We start from the raw sequence: 26176 nt of genomic DNA on the forward strand, positions 1-26176 counted from the left end.
CCTCACATTCATAAATCTCTAATATATTCCATAGAGGTGTGCAGGAAGTCTCTCTCACCTTCTCTCGCAGTTTCCGCTGTTTTCGCTCTTGTACTGTGGTCAGGTAGTTCACTGCTGCATACTCTATGACTGAGAGGAAGACAAACACAAAACTGACCCAGAGGTAAATGTCCACAGCTTTGATGTAGGAAACCCGAGGCATGGAGGCATTGACACCAGTGATGATAGTAGACATTGTCAGCACCGTTGTTATTCCTGCAAAGGTGGTGCACAAGGATTTACTACATGCATCAATACATGGCAAGTATAAGGCTTAATTTGAACCTGGCCTAATAGCAGGAGCACCTGTTTTCAAAGTGCAATGTGTAGAAAATAATAATGAAAGCTAGATTGCCTTTGAACATGTGCAGAATTGCCTTTTCCCTTATCATTAAGTAGCTCAAGCAAATGCCACACATATCAAATTAAAAGATGAATGGCCTTGAGCTGCAAGTAAACGTAAGCCCCACCTCTTATGTTTTGCAAATAAAATACTGATAAAATAAGAAAAAAACAGATTGGGATTTCCCACTAGCCTTATACTGCTCTCACGCTCCTCTTCTCTGCAGGGCTTCTGCTCCGGGGCTGCAACTAACCTCGCCTTTTTTGCACGACAAACGAACTGCTTTTTAGCGGGTTTTTTGCCGTGTGAAAAAGGCAAAACTAGTTGCAGCTTGGGGGCAGATAGTGTGAAATCCGACGGAAGCCCCGCAGTAAGACTAGTGGAAAATTGGTCTGAGTTTAGTTTCAAAGTTAATTGCTTCTCTTCCTGCATCTTTCATTTCAGGCTACAGAAGGTAGTAATTAACCATGAAGTGAGAGGGATTGTCTATAATTCTTCATCAGGATGAGTTGTTTGGGTGTATGTGTGAACATGTACTTTGAGTAAATAGGGCTGCCAGGTTCCTCCTGGCCACAAGCGGGGTGGGGAAGGTTATCATTGCCAGCTGCTCCAGGTTGGGAGATTTGGGGTTGAAACCTGGGGAGGTCAAGAACCTCAGTGGGGTACAATGCCGTAGAGTCAACCCTCAAAAGCATCCATTTTTCTCCAGAGGAATTGATCTCTCTAGTCTGGAGATGAGCTATAATTCCAGTGGATCTCCAAGTCCCACTTGGAGGCTGGCATCCTAATTGATAAGCCTTTTTAAATGGCTGTTGCTTCACAATGTAAAGTAAAATAACTATTCTCACCCAAGGAAACTCTTGCAGGCACAGCTCTGCGGTCTATCCAGAAGGACACCCAGGACAACATGACCATAAGAGTGGCAGGAAAGTATGTTTGGAGCAAGAAGAAGAAGATATGGCGATGTAAAGTGAAGCTAATGTAGAGGCGATTGTACCAGCCTGTTGGGAGGGAAGCATAAAAGTGAGAGGTAAACCTCTTTATGGAGATGAAAGCAAGAATGGTGAGACATATGCATAGTGAAAACAATAAGGCCAGAAAAGGGAGAGAGGTGGTACTGGAAGGAAGCATTCAAAAAGGAAGATAAGGAAACCAAACAACAAAATATTGCCATTATTATATTCATTAGCTTCACAAAACATTTTTATTCATATTTTATTTATATATAAAGCTATCAACATTATATAAAAATGAGAATATTGCTTTAGAATTTTACTTACTAATTAAGCTGCCCGGATTTATATGTAATAACTTTGATTTTCTAAAAACTGTTGGACTTTATATATTTATGTATTACGTATATGTTTAAATAAATCAAAATGAAACATATATATATACACACACCACTCTCATGTGCTCGGAGAAATCATATTTTAAGATATCAGATAACAATTTAAAGATATCAGATAACATTCAGCAATATCTGGGTTTTATCCTCTCAGCTTAACTGCTGGGGAAAGGAAGATGAGTCACTTGTGACCACTGAGAAAGCTATGCCAGGGATGTTAGGATATGCATAGACAAAAGTCATATGGGGTGGGAACTGATTAGTGCAAGCCTGAGCAGCAAAGCCAGGGTTGCCAGATCCCTCCTGGCAACCAATGGGGGATGGTGGGGATTTAGGGCTGCCAATCTCCAGGTGGGGCAGGGGATCCCCCAGTTTGGAGGCCCTTCCCCCACTTAAGGTCATCGGAAAGCGGGGGAGGGGGGGAATGGCTGCTGGGCATTTTTCCCTATGGAGACCAATTCCCATATTGTATAATGGAAAATTGATCCATAGGTATCTGGGGCTCTGGGGGAGATGTTTTATTGAGGTAGAGGCACCAAATTTTAAGCATAGCATCTGGTGACACTCCTCAAAATACCCTCCAAGTTTCAAAACGTTTGGACCAGGGGGTCCAATTCTATGAACCCCAAAAGGTGCCCCTATCTTTCATTATTTCTAATGGAAGGCATTTAAAAGGAGTATGGTCCCTTTAAATGTGATGGCCAGAACTCCCTTCATAGTTCAATTGTGCTTGCCACACCCTTGCTCCTGGTTCCACTCCCAAAGTCTCCTGGCTCCACCCCCAAAGTCCCCAGATATTTTTGAGTCAGACTTGGCAACCCTATGGGGATTTACCAGGAGTGGGAGGGAGGCCCAGGCAATGTCAACCATGATGTGATGATGTTACTTCTGGTTTGTACTCATCATGTTGGGACATCCTGGTGATGTTCCAGTATTTGGGGGGAAACTCTACAGTAAAAATGACTTTTACCATAGAGTTTTTGCCCAAATACCAGAGCATTGGCTGGATGTCACTGACACAATGTTGTAACTGCCAGTACATGCCAGATGTAAGGCCGCCATGTTACCAGCAACATAGCCTAGGTCTCCCTTGCACTCCTGGTAAGTCCCTCTGCTAGCCAGCTGATTGGGGGCAGGCCCAGAGGATCCCTGCCTCCAGAGAGGGCTGGCAACCATAAGCAAAGTCATTGACTCCAGCTCTCTGTGCCCATCACTTTTCATATGTGGTATCCCTTACATCTATAACACAGATGTGAAAATCATATTGGTTAGAAGGTATGCTTGATTTAAAGATGACTGACTGAAATATGCTTAGTAGAATCATATGTGAGAGAAAGATGGGCAGAAAAAGATCTACGACAGTTTTATCAGCATTTCACTAAGTAAATATGTGATCCTGGGTTAGCAAACTGACAAAGATGCAAAAGAAAATTACAACTAAGCCCTGATACCTGTGCTACTGTAGAAAGCGAGCCTAGAGGTTGTATGAAATTTTTGTATTAAGAACTGAGATAAGGAAATCTTCTCATCTGTTTTCAGTGATTCATTCCCATTTTTCCAGTAGAGCATCAGATCTTCATCTGTGTAAGCATCTAGGGGAAAAGGGGAAGAGGACAGCAGAATGTAACGCTGTACAGTTCAATTCCAAAATAATGAAACTGACAGATGAAGTATTAACACTGTGAACGTGTGATCTTGTAGGAAAGTGTGATTGTTTATCAGTACTGATTAGAACACATGAAGAACACATAACTAAATTGGGTTGTAATTAGGAATACAAGCAAGCCCCTGGGTGGGAGGGGGTTCCCTGCCATGAACACCTGATATTTACCTTAGACTAAAACAGGTTGCATATTTGCTCCCCCACCCCAGGGCAAGAAATCTTTGGAATCATGAGTGTCTAAATTAGGGCACATCTTCTCACCACCTTCAACAAACTATAATTCCCAGGATTCTTTGAGGGAAGCTGTGACGGAACAGGCCTGCTTTGACTTGCAGACCCTTCTGTGCCTACCCCTCCTTGGTGCTACCAACTCCTCGAGGGGGTTACTTCTTCCTTCCAATAGGGTAACTCACTGCCACCATCTGCACTTTTTTTGGGGGGAGGGGTTTCTTGCTAGGAGGGTCAGGGCTCCTTGCACCCCTACCCAATCTGAGGCCCTGTCTATGTCCTCCATTACCCAGAGTCTGGTTACCACGGGGACCATTTACCACTTTGGGGCTCTCCTAGAGAAATAGCCATGTGCACACAAACTTCTTTTTTCCCAACCCAGGGGCCCCTCTTGCACTAGTGTTTCCAAGACAGTGGGGAATCTAGGTGGTTCAGGGACTGAGAATCAATCTCCAGAGTAAAAACCTATTTATTGAAAAAAAAATATTTACAAGCATCCTTAAGCACAGCACTAGATCTGCAAAGGGATTTCCGAAGGAAATTGGTCATAAATGCAATCCTTTTCCATGTTCTAGACATACTCTAACTGATTTAATAATCTTAAAGAGTTACAAGGTTTCTATCTATGTCCCATTACCTGGGAGACTGACTGCATGGTTACGAAAAGATGCCTGCCTGCTTGCAGAACAGAGCAGTGTCCTCCTCAACCAAGCATCCCAAGGAAAAAGAGGCCAACTTCCCCTTGCACTGAAGTTTCTTAATCCCTTGTCTCTACCCACTTTACATCACTCCCTCCACCCCCTTATTATTATTATCATTATTTGTTTATTTATATTCCGCCCATTCCCCATAGGGGCTCAGAGCGGAGCCCATCCTCCAAGAGCTTACAGGGCTCTTCTTACAGGGCCTACTGTAAGCTTTTGGAGGATGGGCTACATCAGGGGTGTGTGGCCTAATATGCAAAGGAGTTCCTGCCACAAAAAAAGGCCTAGTTGGCATTCTTACCAGAGCCATTAGCATATGTACATATATAAGCTAGCAGGCCATTGAATTGGCCCCCTGCTACTTCCAGAAAGGGGGGAAAGCCCACACTTTTAAAACTCAGAATGAAGTGGGGGGTTTCCTCCAAAGAAGCCATAACAGTTACACTGAGTTATATTTATAATACGTTTGTATCATAGCTATATCCAAAATTGTTGAACTGTGGCATTTATTTGTACCAATAGCAGAAAATAAATTAAATAGGATCTTCCTATATAGTGTACACCAGCAACCATCACTCAGGGCCAAACTACACATTACAATGCAGTCCGTCATGGGGTTTTGCAGCCATACTGCAGCTGTGAGTTCCCAGTATGAACTCCCTTTAAAAGAGCTGCAGGGGCCCAGTTTGGATTTTGGCAAGGGAAACAGCACGGTGGGGGGGGGGGGGGGATTCCTGCTTCTGCCTGTGCTGTCTTCCCAAGCCAAAACAGAGATGGAGAGCTAGTTATTTGCCCAATTGCAGGTCTCCATGTATAAAGTGCAGCTCCCTAATGGAGCAAATAAAGTCCTCTGGTCCCACATCATCATGGAAAATTGGTACAGGAGAGAGGGCACAAACCCCTCCTTTTTCTATATTCCTCCTTTTTCTATATTCCTGATCCAAACTCCCCCTTCCCTCAGTAGGGCTTTTAAATGGAGTTCCCATTGATAAAACCTAGTTGCAATATTGGGTTGCCAGGTCCGACTCAGGAAATATCTGGGGACTTTGGGGGTGAAGCCAGAAGCAAGGTTGTGACAAGCATGATTGAACTCCAAAGGGAGTTCAAACATCCCTTTTAAACATCACATTTAAAGGGACTGCGCTTCTTTTAAATGTCTTCCCTTCACTGGAAATAATGGAATATGTGTGATGAGTTTCTAAGAAAATCGCAAAGAGGACAAGGGCACTAAAATTGCAATAAAGACTATTTCTTTAAATCATTTATATGCTGCAGAGACTTGCTCATGGCAGCTCACAAAATAAAACAAGATAAAAACATAATATCAAACCCCAGCCCATAAAAACAAATAGCATTAAACTACATAAAGCCCAGGGCATAAAATATGTAGCAAGGGATACAGTTTCTCCAAAAATTGCCAAGCACATTCATAATATATTAAGAGCTTGCTTTTCCTTTGTCTTCATATATCCTAAGTATGTCTATCTTCAGTTTATTTCAGAATCTTTGCCTGGGCACAGAATCAAAGGCTGTTTTGGTCCATAAATGCAACAGCCAGCAATCCATCTTTTGAACTAGTATACTTATGAACAATGAATTAAGAGTGTGACAATGACTGCACACTTAAATGCCCTACTTTCAGCAGTGATACTAAGAAGATTCAGCAGAATCCCATACTCAGATGGACTCTACAACTGTGGCAACAACATAATTGATTCTGTAGACCACACCTTCTTTGACTCTAATCTCCCCATGGTTTAATTAGAATTCTTTCTCTCCAGAAGCAAAATCATCCTGGCTACTCAGTGATAAAGATAAACAAACTACTCTCTGTGTGGCAAACATTTTGGCAGTTTGTTGTTAAGTTACATAATAACTAACTTTAGGTTCTTATATGGGATGAGAGTCTGCTGCTTATGACTTTGGTTGTAAAAACTATAAGAAGTAAAGTATATTAATACAGTTGCCTTGTTTGGAGTGCTGCTTTTATGTCCTAATTTTTTTACTTAGGACTTCATGACATAAAATAATAATCTTGCATACTTTGTGGGTGGCGGTGGATTAAAGGTTGCTGTAGCCAAGTACGTGTACAAGCAGAGCCAGCAAGCAGATGCAGACGATTTTATCACTACCAAGATTCTGCATGTCAGCTGGACCATGGATTAGCAGGTCTGCTCAGAGGATTTATGGATGACAAAGCAAAGAGGCTCTTTCAGAGCCAGTGGCTGAGCCATAATTTCCGCAGGGTATATGTTGTTGGTGTATGACCTTTGTCCTCTTCCTCCTCATCGGCATGGGGATGCCCTGATCTGAGGACACAGGGGAAATAGAATGTTTGACCTTTTATTCTCCTTTGTCCCATATTCAGTGATAAAGACTTTCACTGTGCAAATGGCAGTCAAGAAGAGCTGTGTGTTCTTGGTTGCATTGAGTAATAATTATCTTCTGGTTTAACATGTCGCTCTTGCAGTGTGAGATGTTCATACAGGCTGGAAATGGGAGGGGAGTGTTGACGTGTGTAGACAAAAATGTCAGAACCCAGCAGAAAGCTGTGGGTATTGTTTATTTGGGTATTGTTCACGTAAAGCCCAAATTGCACATTATGAGAGATTCATGGGTATCATTGAGCTGCATTTCCCACTATCTCTCCTGTAAACATGTGCTAGTTAACCAAATTAACTAGTAATTGAACAGTTGTGCAGGAAAGAATTGCAGGGGGAAATGTGAATTCTACATACAGCTTTCCAGCTCCAGAGAACAGGTCTGGGAATCTAGTGGAAAACGGCTAAAGTCCATGTTGCACATTGCTGTCACTGTGATCCTAGAAATTCCAAAGGACATAGTCAGTTTTGGTATACATGGGCAGGCACAGGTACATATACACACCAATAGACTATGAGTTTGAAATGACTGAACTGATAACTATTACACAAAAACATTAATCACAGATTTTAAAAATTGCTCTTCCTCAATTGATTGATGAGGTTGGGATGAAAGGGACAATACTTATAGAACAAAGTTTGAGTGCAGTGGCACCTTTAAGACTAACAAAGTTTTATTCAAGGTATAACCTTTAGTGTACACATATATTCCTCAGATACAATGTAATGGAAATTATCTGCCCATACATAAAGACAGAAGCTGAGCACTTTTAAAAGAGTTTTATGGCTTATGTGTTGCTGTGATAAGAAATTCTAAAGTTCAGACATCTTGAATTGATGAAGAGAACATTTGAAATGATGTGGAAATAGAGGAAAGAATACATCTCTATTAATGATAAGAGAACCCAAGCCAGGGTCCCTCTGTGTCACCACCTCTAGGGCAAGCAAACAGTGCTCAGATCTGTGGGTCCCTGAGGCTGAGTGCACACAAGAAACCAAACCTTTGAAAAAGATATATAGGTTTATTGAATGATTTATTTAAAGGAGTATCACACAGTCTCTAAAATTCATTAGCAAAAAATAATAATAAAGACTAACTTTTCTAACACTTTGGTACCTTGCATTAGATGGCACAGCATTCAGAATATCAAAATCTAGGCTAGAGGCTTAAGTGTCTTCCACATAGCAATCCATTGAAATGAAACTTATCATAGTTAAAGCAACTGTCCCATAGAATCATAAAGTTAGCATGGCTTCCTTCTTATCTATGGCTTAATTATAGGGCGTTTTTGCACTGACCTTACGCAGGAGCGACGTCCCTCTTCACCGCGCAGCGTCCGCACGGATTTCGCACTAATTGCTCCGCAGAACCCGGAAGAGCCGCAAAGTCCCGCGGCTTTTGCGTCGCAAATGTAAACTGTTCTTTGGCCAGTTTACATTTGCGACGCAAAAGCCGCGGGACTTTGCAGCTCTTCTGGGTTCTGCGGAGCAATTAGAGCGAAATCCACACAGACGCTGAGCGGTGAAGAGGGACGTCACTCCCGAGTAAGGTCAGTGCGAAAACGCTCATAGTCTCTTGCCCTCTGGTGTCAAGTGGTCTTTAGAATCCAATCACAGCACTTGCTCATTGGAACCCTCTAGAACAGGGGTGGCCAGTGGTAGCTCTCCAGATGTTTTTTTGCCTACAACTCCCATCAGCCCCAGTCATTGGCCATGCTGGCTGGGGCTGATGGGAGTTGTAGGCAAAAAGCATCTGGAGAGTTACTGTTGGCCACCCCTGCTCTAGAAGATTATTCCATTTGTTCCTGACTCCCCCCTCCCATCTAGTTATGGAACTGACTGCAAGTTTCTGCAATTAGCCAATTACCACACTCTTAACCCTTGGGTGAAATTAGGGTTCTTTGCCTCACATATATCATTAATAATGTCACAAGGGATAGCCATAATAATTGCAAAGTTCTTGTTCCATCACAGTTTATATGGCAAACACCACAGCAATGGATAAGCTACATGGGAGAACCACTGATTTTATATTGCCCAGTACACCTCCAATGGAAATAGAAGATACCATTGAAGGACAACTTTGAACAGCTTGAAACAGAGATGTAACAAAAACAATTTCTTTGTGGGAAAAATCTCTTTACAGAAAACACCTCCATGGAAACTGGAGCAGAGCTGGCGGAAGAATGCTGTGCAACTGCTAATGAATTGATTGTGGCTTTACCTCATACTATAGAGCACATGGCCATCTGGGAACACCCGCAACATGATATTGTCAGTAGTTGTGTCATGAATGAAGGATCTTTTAGAGTGAACAAAGAAGACATCAGGTACCCAGATCTTCTTCACGAGCCTTCCATCAAAAGTCATGCTCTTATTAGTATGACTGGGAAAGGCAAGACGCTCATCCTTCCAGTAATGCCTCAGATACAATGTCATTGTAAAATCCTGGAGAGAGAAGATGTGTTATGATGATTATATCCCCCACATCCATAAATATTAGTAGAAAGGGCCTACACAAAGAGAAGGAAGGAAAGGGAAAAGATAGCTATATTACCACTTCCCTGAGGTAAAATCTCCTCAGCTAAGTCTTTTCTTACAATATCTACATGCTCATGTCTTCTCTTTTACTATGATTTTCTTCTCTTTAACTGATTTTTACACGAAGTCACAGCTGTCTTATGGCAACTCCACAGGGTTTCAAGGAAAGACTCATTCAAAGGTGGTTTGCCATTGCCTGCCTCTGCACTACTGGACTATTTTGCACCTTGGACTATTTTAGCAGTCTCCTATCCAACTACTGATGAGATTGGTCTAGCCTGTGCTATCCAAGTCTTTATTATAATACCTTGCAACAATGGGGCATTGCCATTTAATTATCTGTTATCTAAACATTTTAATGCTACTTTTCAATTTAAAAACTGCCAAAGGCGCTTACAGTAAAATTGTAATTTTACCCAGAAGTTGAAACTTTAGCTAAACATACTTTTAATAACCACTGAAAGACAGTAGTGGGCAACAGTAAACATTGCCAATTGCCTGCTACACATTTCCTCACTGATCCAAGCAGCCATTATGAAACTGTACTCAAGATTGCCTACACTTGAACAAATCCATAGCTACCTCTGGTGTTTGAATGTACACAGATCTCTGAGTATCTTCCTTAGATTTTGTCACTTACAATCCATTTTTGCAATAATGATCCAACACCAGACAAGAAAGGGTGACATATAACAGGCTTTTCACTGATGCTTTCTCTACTCAAAGCAAAGGAAGCTGTGTGAAACAACTTGATTTAGCACCATCACCATGAGGACTCCCCCCCCTTCCTTTAGAAGGCTGATTGATCACTTTGCAGTGATTTTTTTTAAAAAGCAAATATTCAGAACTATATGCCTGAAAGACATATGGCTACACTCTTTGGGAGTCATACCTGTATGAATGTAGCATTATAGTATTGTCACAACTATAATTAACTAGATGGTTATGTGTGCAAATTTGCAGGCAGGCCCAACGTCAATGCATCCCCTTTATAACATGTACAGATAGGGTTACCAATCCCCACTTGAGGGCAGGGGATCCCCTGGTTCGGAGGCCCTCCCTTGACTTCAAGGTTATCAGAAAGTGTGGGGGAGGGAGGAAATGTCTGCTGGGCATTCCATTATTCCCTATGGAGACTGGTCCCCAAAGAGTATAATGGAGAATCGAGTCATGGGTGTCTGGGGAGATTGTTTTTTTGAGGTAGAGGCACCAAATTTTCAGCAAATTTTGACTCTCTTTAAAAAAACACCTTGTTTCAAACAGATTGGACCAGGGGGTTCAATTCTATGAGAAAGTGCCCCCATCCTCCATTACTCTTGAGGATACTCAAGAGGGCTGACGATACTGAAATTTAACACTAGCAGCAAACTGTTTTAATATGTTTTAATTGTTTATATTGTTCAATGTTTTAGCGGTTAAAGTTCAGTATTGTAAATGTTTTATTGATGTGAGCCGCCCTGAGCCTGCTTCGGCAGAAAGGATGGGATATAAATCCAATAAAATAAATAAAAAATAAAATAATTATTTCCAATGGAAGGGAGGCATTTAAAAGGAGTGCAGTCTCTTTAAATGTGACGGCCAGAACTTCCTTCAGAGTTCAATCGTGCTTGTCACAACTTTGCTCCTGGCTCCACCCCCCAAATCCCCAAATATTTCCTAAATCAGATCTGACAATCCTATGCACAAATCCCCTTTCTACAAAACTTAATTTTTATGGTGGTAGTTTCTTCAGCCTTCCACATATATTTTGACAAACAGTCCTCAGGAACAAGCCTAGCCTAGATTAGTCCTCAGGGCAGGAAGTTTTCCACCCCATTTCCATTGCCTGCTACTGCTCTGAGTGGCAGCAGAAGAAATTTAAAAAAACAAAAACAAAACTGCAGCATGTGCTGTAGCATCACGTTACTTTTGGTAAAAAACAACTGACATAGGGTAGCTCTACGAGTCACTCCAGAAACTCTATGGGTAGCTCTAGGAATCCAGCAACTATCTATCTGTCTGTCTGTCTATCTATCTATCTATCATTTTCGATTTATAGCCCGCCCTTTCCCGAATGAGCTCTGAGCAGATACTATATCAACTCTAATATAAAATGTCTATTGTTAAATATGTTTTTATCAAATATTTTTTTTAACCTGGGTGTACATAAAAACAAGATGCCAGGGACAGGGTTGTCAAATCTGACTTGGAAAATTCCTGGAGAATTGGGGCTCCAATTCCTCTGCTGCCCTCCAATGGGCGGAGCCATAGGAACCTCCAGGGTTCTTTTCTTCCTGAGAGGGCCTTAGGAGAACCTCCTAGGGGATGTGGGCTTGCTTCCATGCAGCACCTGCTTTCTCATGCCTGCTTATGCCTCTCCTTTTTGCAGTCAAGGGAGTGGTCAAGCCCCTTGGACTTTCCTGGATCCACCTATTGAAGTGTTCCTTGGAGGAAGGACATCTCTAGCTTTTCTTCTTTCTTCAATCCAGAGGCTAGGCCTTGTAGACTGTCAGAAGCCCTATGGTGACCAGACTCCATAGGGTATAATGGAGCTCCCAGTGGACATTTAACACACACACACACACACCGCTTTCTGATGACTCTAAAGCAGAGGGAGAGCCTTCAAACCAGGCAATCCCCTGTACCCAAATGGGGATTGCCAATCCTACACTGGCTGTTTTGGGTTCCTGCAGGGCTCTCCTACAGAGAGCCAGTGTCTCTCTCGGCTTGGCTTCGCGAACGAAGATTTAAGAAGGGTGCAATAGTCCACGTTTGCTGCAGGCTCGCTGGTGGCTGACAAGACCAATGCGGGACAGGCAGGTCCGGCCACAGTGGCTGCAGGGAAAAGTCTGATTTGGGGTTGGTGCTGTAGCAGTGCGATTCTTCCTCAATCTCCTTTTGTCCTCAAGACCAGCTATGCGTGCGTTCTCAAAGGAAGAGACAGCCTGGTGGATGGTGTGCCTCCATGCTTTGCGATCTGAGGCTAGGTCAGACCACTGGTGATGGTTGATGTGACAGGTGCTAAGGGATTTCTTCAAGGAGTCCTTGTACCTCTTCTTTGGTGCCCCTCTATTTCGATGGCCGGTGGAGAGTTCGCCATACAGGGCAATCTTGGGAAGGCGGTGGTTTTCCATCCTAGAAATATGCCCTGCCCAGCGCAGCTGCGTCTTCAACAGCAGTGCCTCGATGCTGGTAACCTCTGCCCGCTTGAGGACTTCAGTGTTGGTCACAAAGTCACTCCAGTGGATGTTGAGGATGGTGCGAAGGCAGCGCTGATGAAAGCGCTCAAGGAGTCGCAGGTGATGACGGTATAAAACCCACGATTCGGAGCCATAGATGAGGGTTGTCATCACAACCGCTTTGTAAACATTGATCTTTGTGCCTTTTTTCAGATGCTTGTTGCTCCACACTCTTTTGTGCAATCGGCCAAATGCACGGTTTGCCTTTGCCAGCCTGTTGTCAATCTCCTTGTCGATCTTGGCATCTGAGGAGATGATGCACCCCAGGTAGCTGAACTGCTGGACTGTCTTCAGAACTGATTCACCCACAGTGATGCAGGGAGGGTGATAATCTTCCTGGGGTGCAGGCTGGTGGAGAACTTCTGTCTTCTTCAGACTAACTTCTAGGCCGAATAGCTTGGCAGCCTCTGCAAAGCAGGACGTCATATGCTGCAGAGCTGATACCGAGTGGGAGACGAGTGCAGCATCATCAGCAAACAGTAGCTCTCGGATGAGTTTTTCCATTGTCTTGGAGTGTGCCTTTAGTCGCCTCAGGTTGAACAGGCTGCCATCGGTGCGATAGCGGATGTAGACACCATCGTCCTCATCTAGATCTACTGCGGCTCTTTGAAGCATCATGCTAAAGAAGATCGTAAAGAGAGTTGGCGCAAGAACGCAGCCTTGCTTTACACCTGTGCCTATTGGGAAGGGCTCCGAGAGGTCGTTGCAGTGTCTGACTTGGCCTCGCTGGTCTTCGTGTAGCTGGATGATCATGCTGAGGAACCTTGGGGGACATCCTAAACGTTCCAAGATTTGCCACAGGCCTTTCCTGCTAACGGTATCGAAAGCTTTGGTAAGGTCGACAAAAGTCACATACAGACCCTTGTTCTGTTCCCTGCATTTCTCTTGGAGCTGCCTGAGAACAAATACCATGTCGGTGGTGCTCCTGTTAGCTCTGAAGCCGCACTGGCTCTCTGGGAGGAGTTCTTCTGCAATGGTGGGCACCAGTCTGTTCAGGAGTATTCTGGCAAGGATTTTGCCTGCGATGGAGAGCAGGGTTATCCCCCGGTAGTTGGAGCAGTCTGACTTTTCCCCTTTGTTCTTGTATAGGGTGATGATGATTGCATCGCGAAAGTCCTGTGGTAATTTGCCTTGTTCCCAGCAGGTGACAAGTACTTTGTGAAGTGAGCTATGTAGTACTGTGCCCCCATGCTTCCAGATCTCTGGTGGAATTCCATCAACTCCTGCTGCCTTGCCACTTTTCAGTTGCTTGATGGCTTTAACAGTCTCTTCTAGGGTGGGGATCTCATCCAACTCTGTTTTCACCGGTTGAAGTGGGGTGAGGTGGATTGCTGAATCTTGAACTACGCGGTTGGCACTGAAGAGAACCTGAAAATACTCCGACCACCGGTTCAGTATGGATGCCTTGTCTGTGAGGAGCACTTGGCCGTCTGCACTATGCAAGGGACTCTGAGCCTGATAAGATGGACCATATACTGCCTTCAGGGCTTCGTAGAACCCTCTTAAATCACCAGTGTCTGCACACAGCTGGGTTCTCTCTGCAAGCTTGGTCCACCACTCGTTCTGAATGTCTCGAAGCTTGCGCTGGAGGTTGCTACATGCAGCGCGAAAGGTTGCTTTTTTCCCAGGACAGGAGGGCTGAGCAAGATGTGCTTGGTAGGCAGATCTCTTTTTTGCCAGTAATTCTTGGATCTCTTGATTGTTCTCATCAAACCAGTCCTTGTTCTTCCTTGTGGAGAACCCGAGGACTTCTTCAGAGATCTGCAGGACGGTAGTTTTTAGGTGTTCCCAGAGTGCTTCTGGAGAAGGGTCTGTGGGGCAACTGAGGTCCTCAATTCTTGACTGGAGTTTTGCCTGGAAGGCAGCTTTAACTTCGGCTGACTGGAGGCTGCCAACCTGAAACTTCCTCCGAGGGATACCTCCTCTCCTGGGTGTGGGTTTAAAGTGAAGACGGAGATTGCAGCGTACAAGACGATGATCCGTATGACATTCTGCGCTGGGCATTACTCGGGTGTGTAAGACATCTCGAAGGTCTCTCTGGCGCACCAGAATGTAGTCGATAAGGTGCCAATGCTTGGACCGTGGGTGCATCCAGGTTGTCTTCAGACTGTTCTTCTGCTGGAAGATAGTGTTGGTGATGGTGAGCTGGTGCTCCATGCAGAATTCTAGCAGGAGGCGCCCGTTGTCATTGCAGTTGCCAATGCCGTGTTTGCCAAGTACTCCTTTCCAGGCTTCCGAGTCTTTACCTACTCTGGCATTGAAGTCGCCAAGGATGATCACCTTGTCCTCTGTAGGGGTCTTCCGTACGAGGTTGCGTAGATCAGCATAGAACTTGTTCTTTTCTGCAGGATCTGCTTGAAGGGTTGGGGCATACACACTGAAGAGTGTTGCATGCTGCTTGTTTTGAAGTGGGAGGCGCATGGACATGATGCGATCTGAGTGACCTGTTGGCAGGTTTTCGAGTTTGGAGGCAATGGAGTTCCTGACCATGAAGCCAACGCCAGAAAGGCGGCTCTCAGCCTTTGACTTACCCGACCAGTAGAGGGTATAGCCAGCACCGTGTTCTTGAAGACTACCTTCCTCAGGGAAACGGACCTCACTGAGAGCTGCTATGTCGATATTCAACCTGAGAAGTTCGTGGGCAACTAGAGCAGAGCGTCGTTCAGGGCGACCACTGCCTACTGTGTCAAGCATGGTTCTGATGTTCCAACACGCAAGCTTTAGTCTTTGCACACTTTGTGAGGCAGGTGCATGCCTTTTCTTTGTTGTTATTTTTCGACCGCAAGTAAGGATGCCCGTTGACCGCGGCTAGCCAACTGGGGTGGGGGAGACGAGCTTTGTTTAGGCCACCTTTTCTAGGCCCCTCTCCGTGTGGAGCAAGCAGTGCTGTCCCTAGATAAGGCTGCTTGGTCGTTCAGGGTGCTGCCGAAAGATGCTTTCGTCTCCGGGTTAGCGGAGCCAGTGTAGTGTAGTAGTTAAGAATGGTGGACTATAATCTGGAGAGCCAAGTTTGATTCCCCACTCCTCCACATGATGTCAGCTCTGGGTGATCTTGGGTCAGTCATAGTTCTCTCAGAGTTCTCTCAGCCCCACCTACCTGACAGGATGTCTATTGCATCAAATCACTTATGAGGTGGTACTGGCCTCCCGTTAGACTTCACAAATTTGTCCCTACTATTGCACCTACTTGTATAAAAAATGTGGAGAACTAGCTACTTATGTATATAAGTATGTATAAATATACCTACAATTCCACCAATCATGTATATTTGGTGGAATTGTAGGTATATTTATACATTTTGGCATCAAATTTAAATCCAGATAAGACTAATTACAGGGTACCTCTTGCCTTTAGAACCAGACATTTTTTTATTGCACAATTGGAAAGACCTCTCGCTTAGGAAATGCTCTTCTGATTTAATCAACATTCTTATTGCAGCTGCTAGACTTACAATAGCGGCTAACTGGATAAACTCCTCTCTGCCATCATTAGAATACTGGTTTCAGAAATTATGGGAACTGTTTGTAATCAATAAGGTAGCTTGCAACTCATTCAAACTGAATTTAGAGCAGTATGAAGGATGTGTTGTTTCTGTTTGGTTTCCTTTAATATCATATTTAATGAAACATGATATTGTACCTCAGAATTCATTTTACAGAAAACTGATTTATTTTTTATTTTGAGTTATTTTGTATATTCTGCACAACTGACTTTTTAGAACTTGTACTTTGTTTTCAACATTAGATTGATCTTGTCTATGTGAACTGTACGGACATGTCATGGTTGTAACTGTAAGCATTAAATAAAATTTGTTTTAAAATTGAAAAAAAAAAAAGGATGCGTACTGCGGGGAGAGAATTGGGAAGGCAATTGTAACCCATTCTGAGACTCCTTTGCGTAGTAAAAAGTGGGGTATAATAACCCACTCATCTTCCTGCAGCTGGCTCCCAGACACCTCCAACTGGCCCATGGACACTTCCAGATGAGTTTCAGGAGGGAACTAATCTCTATAGTTTGGAAATCAAGTCATAATTTGAGGAGAACTCCAGGCACTACATGGAGGTTGGTAACCTTGGGAGAAGAGTTCTAACTTTCTCCCTGGCATTATAGTTTTCTATATGCAAAAAGAAAAAAATTAATACAGGAACATTCCATTATATCAGCCTCCACCTGCAATTTGGAATGGGGTAGCCCAGACCACAATTTACCATCTCAGTAACAACCAGACCCAAGTAACAGTCTATCATACATTGATTTTGTGAGGTACTTACATGTTAAGAGTATAATACCCTGCCCTAACCCAGAATCAAAATTCAAGATTTTGCTAGCTGGAAATAGACTTTAAAAAAAAAAAAAAAGTTACCTACCATATCGACCTCAGAAATACTGTCCAAGCTTTCAACCTGTACATCAACCCCAACAGGAATAGCAGGGCCTGTGGGAGAGTGAAAATGTCCTTTATAAATCTTCAGACAACTGCAGGAAAGGATGCGAATATTTCAACTTACGTTGGTACTTCGATTTGAGCATGATGTATGGATTGTACATTGTTGGTATTAAACCACAGCATAATATTTTAAGACAGAGTACTTTATTGTATAGTAAATGTTGTCTCCTAAAATGAGAATCCATGCTCAAAGGATGATGTGGAGGGGGGAGGAATGTAGTCAATAATTTTACTCGAGCCTCTCTATCCAAGAAAGCACCAGCAGTTTTGGAAACAAGTCCAAGCAGGAGAGCTGGTTTGGTGTAGTCGTTAAGTGTGCGGACTCTTATCTGGGAGAACCGGGTTTGATTCCCCACTCCTCCACTTGCATCTACTAGCATGGCCTTGGGTCAGCCATAGCTCTGGCAGAGGTTGTCCTTGAAAGGGCAGCTGCTGTGAGAGCCCTCTCCAGCCCCACCCACCTCACAGGGTGTTTGTTGTGGGGGAGGAAGGTAAAGGAGATTGTGAGCTGCTCTGAGACTCTTCGGAGTGGAGGGCAGGATATAAATCCAATATCTTCTTCTTCTACTCAGAAGTAAGTTTCATTTTATTATATGACATTACTTCCAGGAAAGTGGTTTTTTGGATTTCAGCAGATGAATATATTGCAAGGGTCAATGCCAAATGGCACAAACCATAGAGTGAAGTGCAGAAGGTCTGGGAAGCAATTTGCGAATAGTTCAGAGGTGTTTGAAGATCTAAATGGAAAAGGATGAAGTTATCCTCAGGCAAACAAAGTGCATCCTGGAAACTCCTGTGGCATCACACAACTTTTCCATATTCTCAGACCGATTTCGCTCTCACTCTACACCGCTCCGACGTTCCTCTTTTCAGTGTGGCGTCCTTCCAATTTCCCACTATCTGCCCCGGGACTTCAGCTTGCGTTACCATTTTTTCAAGGCAAAGAGAAACCAGTAAAAACCAGTTTCTCTTTGCCGCACAAAAACGGAAATGCAAGCTGAAGCCCCGGGGCAGATAGTGGGAAATCGGAAGATTGCCACACTGAAAAGAGGAACGTCAGAGCAGTGCAGGGTGAGTGCGAAATCGGTGTCATTTTCCTCACTGTTGCTTTGTGTGTGTTTTTCCTGTTTCATATGTGCTTTACTCCCTCTACTGGTCAATTTGATGTTAAATTGGTTTATGACTGGCATAACTCCCTACAGATTTTTATGTCAAACATAAAGCAAATTGACACTAAAGACTAACTTTTCTAACACTTTGGTACCTTGCATTAGATGCCACAGCATTCAGAATATTAAAGTATAGGCTAGAGGCTTAAGTGTCTTCCACATAGTAATCCATTGCAATGAAGCTTATCATAGTTAAAGCCACTGTCCCATGAAATCATAAAGCTAGCATGGCTTCCTTCTTATCTATGGCTTAATTATAGTCTCTGGCCCTCTGGTGTCAAGTGGTCTTTAGACTCCAATCACAGCACTTGCTCATTGGAACCCTCTAGAACAGGGGTGGCCAGTGGTAGCTCTCCAGATGTTTTTTGCCTACAACTCCCATCAGCCCCAGCCAGCATGGCCAATGGCTGGGGCTGATGGGAGTTGTAGGCAAAAAACATCTGGAGAGCTACCATTGGCCACCCCTGCCATAGAGTATGACTCAGTCAGAACATCAAGCCAGACATGCTGGAAACAGTTGAAATCACAGCTGATCTTGATGCCTCTTCATTCCTTAGCAAAATACAAGTACACCTAAGGTTGCCAGCTTCAGGTTGGGAAATACCTGGAGATTCTGGGAGTGGAGCCTAAGGAGGGCAGGGTTTGGGGAGGGACTTCAATTGGTGTAATGCCATAGAGTCCACCTTCAAAAACAGCCATTTTCTCTAGGTGAACTGATCTCCGTCACCTGGAGATCAGTTGTAATCTCAGGAGATTTCCAGCCAACACCTAGAGGCTGGCAACCCTAAGTGCACTAAGATTACTTGGGTAGCTGGACATGCTAAGCAGTAAGCTTAGATTAATGTGCATGTTAGACTGTCTGTAGCAATAGAAAAGAGTAAGAGTTCAGCAGCACCTTAAAAACTAACAAAATTTGTGGTAGTGTACAGGGTTGTCAGCCCCCCCACCCCGGTCCAGATTGGGGTTTCCCTGCTTTCACAGGCTCCTCCACACCTGCAAATACCCCAAAATGTGGCATAATGATGTCACCCAGAAGTGACATAATTGCGTCACTGATGCTGGGTAAATTCGGGCTCAAATCGTAGAATTCTGTCCAAAAACTAGAGTGTCACTTTATGCTTGCAGCGGACAATCTCAGGAAGGCCCAAAGATTCCTGGGATTGTATGGAGTATAATGTTCATTATGTTCCATACAACTTTTGAATGGATTAATCAATTACTACATATTCACTTTTTAAAACAATACTGGTTCTGTGGACTACATGACAATCATATAAATGAAGAGAACTCTCTTAAGATAATGGTTGCAAAGGGCATATACAGCATGCATATATGTCATTGGAATGACAGTGAATAGTCATTTTACAACTCAAAGGTGGCCCTCTAAAATGCAGAGGGAGAAGGCACAACAAGGCCTTCCCACCAGCCTGCTTGGGGCCAACTGCCATGGAGCTTCCCTCTCTGTCCCTGAATTTTACCTGATCATTACGGAACAGTTTTATAATTATCCAAAAGTTTACACCTGAATTTGCTTGTTTTTACTTTCTCTTCCTATCTCCCCTTTTATGTTATGTTATATTCTGAGGAAATATTGTGAAGTGTAAACCACCTTGGATGTAAAGGCATATAAATAAATAAACCAATTAATCACATGGCTAACTTTTATAACAGTAAGAATAAAAAGTTGGGTGAACACATAGCACTCACTTTTATACTATCGAAACCTAAACACATATACAGAAGAACCCACCTCAGACTCTGTTTGGGTGTTTTTGGAGGTTGCCCTGGCAGCAGACCATACTGCTGAATTAAGCATCTCGTGATGAGTCACCAGGAGATTTTTGATCTCGCTAATCCTTATAGTCATTAGAAAGCTGCTAGATATTTAATCCTGTCTCTGCCTCAAACTATACTGGCTTGGGAGGGTTGGGTTGCTTGCTCCAGATGGTTAACCACTTTCTTCTCTAAATCAACACCATTGAGGAGAAAGCAAAATAATATTTAAAAGTATAGAAAATACAACAAAGGGAAGCAAAATTAACAGTCCTGAAAGGACTCTGAAATACAGTCCTTTGGAAATGTCTCTAGCACAGGCCTTGCTGAACCAAACAACAGCCAGGGCCAACACATCTCCCACCCATTTAAGGGGGGTTGCGTGATTGTCATTCTGAGTTGCACATTTTGCTCCCATTTCCATGTGTACAGTCTTTCACATGCTTCCTTACAAAGAGGTTTTCTGTTTAGTGTCACTTGGTGAGCAGTGGCAGCACCAGAAAAAAAAATTCTGGGGAGGCACAGAAGGGACAAAGTATATTTCTGACTGCTTACAGACAGACTAGCATGGCTATTCATCTTGATCTAATTCTGTTCTTTGTTTGTCTTTGCAATTTGATAAAATGTGGATGCACGTAAGAACAGGATGCAAATACATACATTTGTTGAAAGATTAGAAGTTTTCAACATCAGTATTCTTACACACATCAACAGTAACTAAGTTCAGCCTTTGGTTGAAGCAATGAAGATAGATGGCTTGTGGCACCTCTTTCAGGAGCAATGCCTGCACCCCATTTAGTTTTCCACTCATTGCATCATAGGTTAGTGCTATGCAGTGCTTGATATCTATGCCACAACATGCTAAGGTATTCTTTATGTAAGTCACTAGTGAAGAAGCATCTAGTGAATAACATGGCTAGAAACCAACAAACTTTTCATATACATTGCCATTGTAGCAATAATAGAAAATGATTAATATTTGTAATATTTGTTCCTGTTTATGTATGTCCTTTGTTTCATTAGCAATTAATGCCAAGAGGCCAACTTCCTTCACTTAATCAGAAATTAACGCCAGATCCAGAATCGTTCTGCTAATAAATATCTCTCTTCTTTTATGTGCATGTGTGTGTCATGGCAACCTCGGGTGACTGACCCCTACTGGGGGCATGGAGGATATTCTGAGAGGTGGCTGAATAAAACCTGCCCTCTTGGCTCTGATATTTCGAGGGCTCCCATCCAATTACTTGCCAGAATTGACCCTGCTTAGCTTCCAAGATATGATGACATTGGGCTTGCCTGCATTATTCAGGTCAGGGCAACCATTCTGCTAGTGATATGTAACAATTCATACTGAACACAGTGATTTGTGTATTTTGCATATCATGGGAAAGTATCTGCTTCAGACTGGATTCTAGTATTTTGCTTTGCGATTAAGTGCAAGAATTCAAAGATCATTTCCCCTGTTGTCACTTGCCTCATTTTCCAAGTGTCCATGCTGAGCAATGTTTTGTGTAGCAGTGACCAAAAGAATATCTGCAAGAGTAGCTACATAATACTTGTTTCCTTTTATAAGTTGTTCATGAACAACACTTAATTGTGCTAAAACAAAACCTCCTTTGAATTTCTGTGTGTGTTCGTAACTTTCCCATGCCACCATGCAGTCTTTGCAGAGTGCACTTGAAACACATTAATATAGGATAATTTTCCTAACAACCATCTGCTGCCTACCCATTGCATTTTAATATAATGCCAAAATAAATTGATACAATAGAATAAATTGATTTAATAAAATGCCAAAATAAGTTGATACAATGTATGCAACAGGTGGGATATTAAATAGCTAATATCATTATTGATAAACTCTTACAGGAACTGGCTTCCAACAATCCAATCTTAAAATTTTCTTAGACCACCCACACCTAGTTTTAACATTCTCTATATTTCTCATTACTTTTACATTTTTTTCTGGGAGGGGGAGGGAATAACCCAGAAGTAACACATGATACAGGAAGGTGGACCAAAAAGAAAAGACAATCTTATGTATAATCTTATGTATAATCCAAACAGTCCAAAGAGAATAAAGAACATTTCTGTGAATTTCCAAAACAATTCTCAAAACAAAACTGAACTTCCTAACTAAACCACAGAAAAAATGTAAAGGAGAAGGCATTATGCTTATTATACTAAACCAAAGCAAAGACAGAATTACATGGAATAATTCTAAAGAAATCCAAACAGGATCACATATCAAAGCAACAGCCTAGCAGAAATTAATAGAAACTACTCCAGTTTGGAGTACTGACTGGTACTGAGTAATGACACCTTGTGGGGGAATTGGTGGAAATTTCTGCAACATTATATATGAGTGCTGTGACAGGTCTTTTCTATCAACTAAGGGGACCCTCACAGCTGTCTGTGATTTTTTGGGAGCTAGGCTTGTTTTGAATTATAAACCTTTCCTCCAGTTACCAGGCATTCCTAAAGTAGCAAGTGTATAGGCTTTGGGTTCACTGCTGTGTGGTGTTTTGTGGTGCACAATTCATTCAGACCTTTATTGGCATAAATTGTGGTGCACAAGTAAAATACAAAGATCACTGAGGTAGGATTAGAACATAAACGACAAAAAAGATTTATTTATTTATTTATTTACAGGTTGGTTTCAACAGGTCAGCAACACCAGTCTCCAGGTAGACAAAGAAGAAATTTGGCTGAGATGATTATATAAGGGTAATTGGGAAGAATACACAAAATGTTGAAACCCAAGTCACTATGAACAATTTCAAATATATTCAAATATTTACACCAATTCATATAATTATAAATCACAATCAATCAAACATTCAATTAATAATCTATTACAAGTTGAGTAAATAATAGTCCATAGTTCTATAGTCTGGAGAATTCTCTGAATGCCAAAGAGTAGCTCCTTAGATTCTTCCAAATATCCAGAAATTTGAACCTCCACAGCTTCCTCATGGAGATTCAAATTTCTGGATATTTGGAAGAATTAACTTGAGAATTAACTTGAGAAGACTCTCTCAGGATTTACTCTTCAGCATTCAGAGGATTCTTTCTGGACTGTAAAGCTATGGACAGAGTGGTTGTGAGGATGAAATTTGTGTTCTTCTTGTCGTCATAAAAATATCAATCTCTGCCTTTGGGGAAACTTTATTCAGGGCTTTTTTTTGTAGAAAAAGCCCAGCAGGAACTTATTTGCATATTAGGCCACATCCCCTGACTTCACCATTGTTTCACACAGGGCTATTACTTTCTATCATTAATTACATTTATAGTATGGGCACATGTACTAAATGCGACAACACATGCTTTCACATGAGTTATCATAGTTGTGAAATGTATGTGGATCTCAAGATGTGTGTGCTGTAATCTTACTTGCTTTTTAATAACCACTTTTTAGTTTGAGAATAGTTTCTCACTTAAAAGTCAGTGGGACATTTCCTATTATGATGGTTCCAATCAAAGAAACAAATGAGTTTGTGAAAAGATTAGGCTTCTCTCATAGACTCTTGTTCAAACTGAAACACTGGTTCAGGCGAGGGACTGAAAGAACATGGAAAGTTTCTGCATTCTGGGCATTAAGGCCAAGCTGATGGTGACTCAGAGAAAGAAATAAGGGAGAATGTGAGACATTCACAGTTGCAGGGAGTCTCATCAGTCCTAATGATGTCAAGGCCACCTGAGGGGCCTATACATTCCATCTTGTTAATGCAAGGATTTGTGGGAGTTTGTAAATTGGGTCTGATGCTGTAGAACATCAGAAACTAACTGGCAGTCTCACCTGTTTGGTTACATTACCTTGTCAGTAACACCAATGGGTCAGTTGGCTTACATCAGATTAAGGATGGATGCTTTCCATCCCTAATGGAAAATGCAGTTTGTGATGATTTGTGGTTCCTGGCATGCCCGGTTCATGAACCACAAACTGTCACAAACTTTTCAGAGTTAAATTAACCAGTTATGTGAGGTTCATAATGCAATAGAATGGCCACCTGGCATTCAAGAAACACCAAACTTGCAGGATATCTCTAGCTGATTCTCCTCTACCTGCCTGCCAAGTTTGAAGAGGACTGGATTTACAGGGTCCAACCTATGGCCAACAAAGCCCAACAAAGAAGAAGCCCTCATCCTCCATTGTTTCCAATGGAGAGTGGGGAGCAAAAAAAAGCAAGGGCAATAGAGGCCCTGCAACACAAAATCAAAGTCCCTGAGAATCTCTGCAGTAAAAACTGAAGGTGGGTAGTATTTCTGCAAGCCCAGCAGAATCAGTGCCACTGTGGCAGTTCAAACCCAACAGGACTAGGGTCAAAACAGAGAATCTCTGCAGTAAAAACTAAAGGAGAGATTTTTGCAAGCCCAGCAGAACTAGTGCAGTGTACTAGTGCCCAACAGAACCCAGTGCCACTGACATTGCAAGCTTAAAATGACAAGTCACAAATCCAAGCAAGGAGGGTAGAATTTTGTAAGCTTTGTACAAGAAAATGGAAAGTGAACACAAAGGAAGGTGGGGGAGCTCTTGAAACTGACATGACTGCTATGAAACTGACAACAGTTCTTCCAAGGCTGGGGAATCCCCCCACAATTGCTTTGAAGTTTGGTAAACATTTTGTTTGAGCAGAGGCAGACCGTATGGAAATGTTTCCATTCACAAACTGGCATGATCCTTCACAAACGGCTTGAAAGTTCATGCTAGTTGACCTACCATAAACTGGCCAAAATTCACCACAAACTAGTGCATGTGCCAGTTCGTGCCCATCCCTACATCTGATTGGCTAGCCTAAATCATGCTAGCACAGGCTGCAAGGCATAAAGGAAAGATCCTTCATTCTTCTTTTGCCCTTTGCTTGGATTACTAGCCTTGGGACACTTTTGACTTGGGTAGGCATCTGTTAATTTTGGACTTTGAAACTATCTTGTATTTGCCTTCCTAAGTAACCTCTGGATTAAAACCCACTATTTGTAAGCATCTAGGTTAGTTATCTAGCTTTGTTATTCTGTTCCCATTGTTCTTTGCTCTTTGTTAAATATTCCTGTCCATCCTTTTAATATTTTCACTTTAATTATATTTCGGTGTATTCTTGAATTCAGGAAGCTTCAATCTGAATCTAATACTTTGACCCAAGTTGGCTACAGCTACCAAAGTAGCTTCTTTTTTGGGTTCAGCTTCTGAGTGCACAACCTTACAGGGCTGGTTTCTTGTTTAGACCTGGGAAGATCCCTTGGTCTCTGAGAAGTCAAAGGGGTTGGTGGCTGCTTCCAAACTAGCCACCCTTCTGGAGTGGGCTCCTTGACTCAGGAGTTAGCCTGCCGGGTTGTAGAACGGTGACAGCAATTACACTTAATTATACTTAACTGGGAACAAAGAAAAATAGAATTTGCTAATTTAACGTTTTGGATTAGTGGTGTTATAAGAATGGATAAGGGTAAAGGACATGACAGATTGCTTGCAAATCTGGAACGGGATAGTTGCTCAGGCTCCTGCTTTTGAGGTAACACCGTAGCTGTGGGTGGGTTCAAAATAACCTCCGCTTATTAGCAAGAAGATAAAGGGGTCAGAGCAGTTGGGTTCAGAACACAACAGAGGGGCACAATTTTAAGTAGGGATGTTTGAACACCCTCCACTCCAGCTTGCATCCTCTTCAGTAGTTGTGAACAATGAGCTGTTCGTGACTGTCAAGTTGCTTCATAGTACTTTCAAAAAGCATAGCACTTAATATACTTAAAATAGAAAGCATACATATATGTGCCCATAGGTCCTTCTTTGCTATTAGTCTTTATGCTTTTCTTTTTATTTTGTTCACAATTATCTATTTGTAGTTTGTAGTAGTTTCATGACCTAGCATGGACATGTCCCATTAATGTATGCCTGGAAGGGTGCCCTCTGAATTGTTTGGCCTTCCACTCACTACAGTCGCTTTCTCACGGGTAACTTTCAAAGCCCTACAATGCGTTAGTTCTATTGTAAAATGCCCTTTAAAAGAATTTTTACTTTTTTTGTACAATCAGAGATTTGTTTGGGTTTTTTTTTTCAGTTTGATGCATTGAACCTTGCTCTCTCTATCTCTCTAACAATGTGCTTTTGCAGAAGTGTATAGGATACTAAATTCAGATTGGTCTGACACATGAGGCTTTTTTAGGGACAACGTTTTGTAAGAGGGGGTCTGATGCTTTTCTCCTTCATATACCATAATTCTGCTTTGGAACAAGTCTGGAATGAACCCTGAGGGACTCAAGTTTTATTATTCTTGCTTTTTACAGGCACTACAGTATTAATTAGGTAATTCAGCATGGAAGGCAACACCA

General features: G+C 42.5%; 1 protein-coding gene across 1 annotated transcript in view; it reads right to left on the reverse strand.

Annotated features, from left to right (window-relative positions):
• LOC132570425 (gamma-aminobutyric acid receptor subunit rho-2) overlaps positions 1 to 26176 on the reverse strand; it is a 64516-nt gene that overhangs the window by 11089 nt on the left and 27251 nt on the right. Inside the window, exons 3-8 of the mRNA XM_060237021.1 lie at positions 16834 to 16901; positions 8931 to 9154; positions 7064 to 7146; positions 3182 to 3322; positions 1231 to 1383; positions 59 to 255 (exon numbers count right to left, since the gene is read on the reverse strand). Of these exons, the coding sequence (XP_060093004.1) occupies positions 59 to 255; positions 1231 to 1383; positions 3182 to 3322; positions 7064 to 7146; positions 8931 to 9154; positions 16834 to 16901 (866 nt within the window). The remainder of the gene's footprint in view (positions 1 to 58; positions 256 to 1230; positions 1384 to 3181; positions 3323 to 7063; positions 7147 to 8930; positions 9155 to 16833; positions 16902 to 26176) is intronic.

Source organism: Heteronotia binoei, chromosome 1 (assembly GCF_032191835.1).
Source record: "Heteronotia binoei isolate CCM8104 ecotype False Entrance Well chromosome 1, APGP_CSIRO_Hbin_v1, whole genome shotgun sequence".
Lineage (NCBI taxonomy): Eukaryota > Metazoa > Chordata > Lepidosauria > Squamata > Gekkonidae > Heteronotia > Heteronotia binoei.